General features: G+C 31.7%; 1 protein-coding gene across 1 annotated transcript; it reads left to right on the forward strand.

The window, feature by feature from the left end:
• Positions 1,470 to 3,164, forward strand: LOC107627081 (protein IRX15-LIKE). Its single transcript, XM_021118802.1, has 2 exons — positions 1,470 to 2,687; positions 2,982 to 3,164. The coding sequence occupies exon 1, from the start codon at positions 1,716 to 1,718 to the stop codon at positions 2,661 to 2,663; it is 948 nt and encodes a 315-aa protein (XP_020974461.1). The 5' UTR covers positions 1,470 to 1,715; the 3' UTR covers positions 2,664 to 2,687; positions 2,982 to 3,164.

Consider the following 4,492-nt stretch of genomic DNA (forward strand, 5'->3'; position numbering starts at 1 on the left):
TATAATAATAATAATGTATGTACTAGAATAATCATGAGCATATATATGAATCATGAGTAGCTAAACAAAGAGGATAATCATCACATGTGTTTCAATAAGGGGGAATCAATGTAGGTACTTAGTCTCATTCAATGGTAGCTATTTGTTTAAGAAATAACCAATATTCTAGGGGGGAAAGGGGGTGGGTTATTACGTAGGGAAAAAATCTCAAATCAACAAGGAAAAGCGACTTGTTGCTTGTAATTAGTTAATGGGTCGCTATGTGTGCATTTGCCTCTCTGCTCCAACCACCCCCCAACTCAGAAGTAGTAGTCGTACTTTGTTTCTTCCCTAAACCCACTTTGGCTCAGCATAATCCATCCTTCATTAACAAATTACAATCTAATTAGGCACTAATTAAATACAAGATATCAACCACACATGAAGAAAGGAAGAGATCACCAAGAGGCAAGAAAAACATTATTCAGTCGCAACACATTTAGGCTCAATTTTGATAAATAACTTAAATAAATTCTTTTAAAAAAATAGTTTAAAGCATAAAGATTTTTATTAATAACAGCTTATAAATAAATTATTTTGTATTTGAATTATTAGTTATAAAAGTACTTATTTTAAAGTCATAGCATTTGGATAAATAACTCAAACAATAAATTTTTTTTACAGAAGAGAATGAATATTAAAATAATGATGATAACAAATACTTTCCAATATTAAATATTGATTTTACATAACATAATCAATAATATTGTGTATGATATGGTAGGTGAAATAAAAAATAAATATAAAATATGTGTTAATGTATATTTTGTTGCTGTTTTTATTTTTTTTACTTCTATTAGAACTCTCTTCTCCTTTATTGAGATCAAGAACTTGCTATAATTAACTATGAAAATAATAGCAAGCTATAAAATCACATATGAAAAAAATAAAATTAAAATACCACAGTTAAATACAAATTTAATAATAAAAAATATAGTGATAAAATGATTAAAAAAATACTTAGAAGGAATATATGCAGTAGGTTGTTCATATGCAATATTGTCAGAAAATGATGGTAGAGGATCAATACTTCCATCAGATGAATCATTACGTGAAAATAGTGAGATTTGAAACATTGCATGAGAATGATGGTGGAAGCCAGAAGGCCAGTCAGACCTTACGGGAAAATGGTGGTGAAGAGTCAATATTTTTCACGAGTCAAGAAAAAAAGTAGATTTTTTTTTGTTTTGAAATTAAATTTTTTTAAATAAGTGGTAGAATGACTTATCAAGAAGCAGAGAAGTCATATATTTCTACTTCTTTAAAAAGTTACAAATTAATTTTTTGAGAAGTTAAAAATTTTTGTTAAAATGGTGCCAAACACATAAATTGTGACTTTTCATAATCCAAAAGAAAAAAAAAAGCTTCTGCTACTTCTCAAATAGGCTCTTATTATATTTAATGACTCACTTTAATGACACAACACACACAATTAAGCTCTAGGTTAAGTTGTTTTCAGTTCTAGAGAGCTTTGAATCAGCGTCACTGTGAATTGTAATGCAAGGTCACATTCAACAATTTTTTTTTTCTCCCTTTACATTACCTCAATTCCCTCTTTTGCAACCCCAAGTTTTCCACCACTTCTTTAAAACCAAACCTTCTTCCCCAATTCACCCTCAGAGCTCATAACAAAGACTCTAATCCTTCTCTTCTTCCTCAAATCTTTATTCAACACCATGAAGAACACAAACAACAACAACAACAACACAAAACTCATCCTCCTCCACCCTTACATCCAGAAACAAGGAAGCTCCAATCGTTTATGGCTCCTCGCTTTCATCTCAATCTTCACACTCGCTTTTCTCGTAACACTAATCTACACAAGAGAAACATATTCAATTACTGCCACAACCTCACACGTCATAACATCTTCAACACCAATTAGCACAATCAATGTTCCTCTTCCTTCCACAGTCATCAACACTCTTCTCCACTACGCTTCGAAATCCAACGACACATACCACATGCAGTATTCAGATCTCAAATCAATCTCCGATGTCCTCCGAAAGTGTTCTTCACCATGCAACTTCCTCATTTTTGGCCTCACTGGTGAGACTCTGCTCTGGAAAGCCCTGAATCATAACGGAAGAACGGTTTTCATCGACGAGAATCGCTACTACGCTGCGTATATCGAAGAGAAGCACCCGGAGCTCGACGTTTTCGACGTGCAATACACGACGAAGCGAAGTGAGATGAAGGAGCTTATAGCTTCGGCTAAAGAGCAGGCTTCCAATGAGTGCAAGCCGGTGCAGAATCTTTTGTTCTCTGATTGCAAACTTGGCCTTAATGACCTTCCAAACCATGTTTACGAGGTTGATTGGGATGTTATCTTGGTGGACGGTCCCCGTGGGGACTGGCCTGATGCTCCTGGCCGGATGTCAGCGATTTTCACCGCTAGCGTCCTGGCCAGGAGCAAGAAGGGCGGGAACCCAAAGACTCATGTCTTCTTGCATGACTATTTTGGGGAAGTTGAAAGGGTTTGTGGTGATGAGTTTCTTTGCAAGGAGAATTTGGTTGAGGCAAGCGAGACTTTGGGACATTTTGTGTTGGAAAAGATGGATGAGAGGAGTGTCCACTATTGCAAGAATGATAATAGCTCATCGTCTCCTTCTACTTCTTCGTAAGGCTCAGGGGATTATTTTTTTCAAGTAAATACCATTTTCAATTTCTAAATATTTGTTCCAAACACAGTATTTTTCTATAATTTGAAAATTTTTAATTGGTCTTCAACCATCTAAGTAAATGGTCTATAAAACTTCTGTAAATGGTGACATATTCAAATGTCGCTTAGTTCAGTAACAGAATTATTTAGACCTATTACTTGAATGGTTAGATAACAATAAAAAATTTTTGAATTATAAAAGAACATTTTATTCTTCGATAAATGGTTAGCAACCGAAAAAAATATTTACTCTTTTTTTTTTCTTCTTCGTCAAATTTAGTTTAATAATGTCTCTCTAGTCATACACACATTGCTAGAAGAAGGTGCTCGGAATCATCATGGATCGTCTTAGCCGCAAACTGGTGGATTAAAAAAATTCTTCTGGGTATTTATGATTTTTTTTCACTACTGCATTTTGTTTACTTCTTTCTCTGGTTGAGGCTTGTAAAAAATAATTCTTTTTTGGCATTTTTTTTTTCTTTTTACCTCCTCATTTTATGGCACTGAGAAATTATATTTTCTTCAATGAATTCAAGCTTCCAAGTTCCAAATTTCACTTCAGAAATCAGGTCAGAGCATATAGTATACTTACATTAGCAAAAGGGATATGTTGGGGGGAAACAGAAATTACTTAAAAAGGATTTTGTTTTGTACTTAATCCAAAGTAACTAATCTAATAGGTTTAACTTGTACCAAAAAACAAGTAATAAATAGGCTTAGTTTTCACACTTCATGGCATGGTTAATATTTCTTGCGTAGGTGAAATATTGTTAATAGAGTATCTAACAATTTTAGGTGTCAAGACCAATCTAGGTGTTTATATTAGTTTGTGTTTTCAAAGGTTAAAAATAAATTGTGTTATTTGCAATTTTTTTTGGCACATCCTTAATTATTTACACATTTTATTTTTGGATATAAAAATAAATATAATCAAAAAATAAAATTATTAAATATGAAACAAATGATAATTTGGAATGCACCATTATATTCTCAAGTCTGGATTTAAAAATAGCGTTGATAATCTAGGTACATTGTATTAGTCGTGTGACAAATACGACTCATGCAAAATTACAAACACAATATTTGGAGTTTAAGGTCACTTGCATGGAGGTGACTTCAACAACTATGATTTTAATTTGTTTTAAGAGAACGGTGAACTTCAACCATGTACCATGAAGACTATCATCTAGAAATTAAGAGAAAGAATAAAGTAGTATTTTGATTTTTAATATTTGGATTCAATTTTAATTTGGTTATTAATCTTTTAAATATTTTATTTTAGTCTTATAAAGTTTTAAAAGGTACTTTAAATTTGACATAAAAAATTAGTATACTGAAGAACTAATAACGTTAAATTTTGATACGTAAGTAAAATCGATCCACCAATAATCACTAATATAAATTTTTTTTTTTATTTTGGAGCATTAATAATTGATTACTAGGATCACTACAAAAAATTCATCAGATACAATTGAATTTATCGGTGAAATTACTAAAAAAATTCACCGGTCAATTTATTACTCTCGGATTTAGCAGCAAACAAAATTAGACACTAAAATCCTTGCCAGCAACTCGATCGGATTATAAAATATGACGGTAATTTTCGGTAAAATTAGCAACAAATTTGAATAATTGATTGGAAAAATTATGGAAGTGGTCATTGTGAAAATAAATTTTATGGTAACTTTGACGCTACAAATTTTAGTTTACTGCCTTATTACCATCAGATTTATCCCCCTTTAAATCTGACGGTAATATATTATCTTATATTAATTAAATTAAAATTTACTA

Source organism: Arachis ipaensis, chromosome B01 (genome assembly GCF_000816755.2).
Source record: "Arachis ipaensis cultivar K30076 chromosome B01, Araip1.1, whole genome shotgun sequence".
Classification (NCBI taxonomy): domain Eukaryota; kingdom Viridiplantae; phylum Streptophyta; class Magnoliopsida; order Fabales; family Fabaceae; genus Arachis; species Arachis ipaensis.

What these genes read in the sequence shown, in the direction of transcription:
- LOC107627081 (XM_021118802.1), top strand. Translation starts at nt 1,716, where the DNA reads ATGAAGAACACAAACAACAACAACAACAACACAAAACTCATCCTCCTC.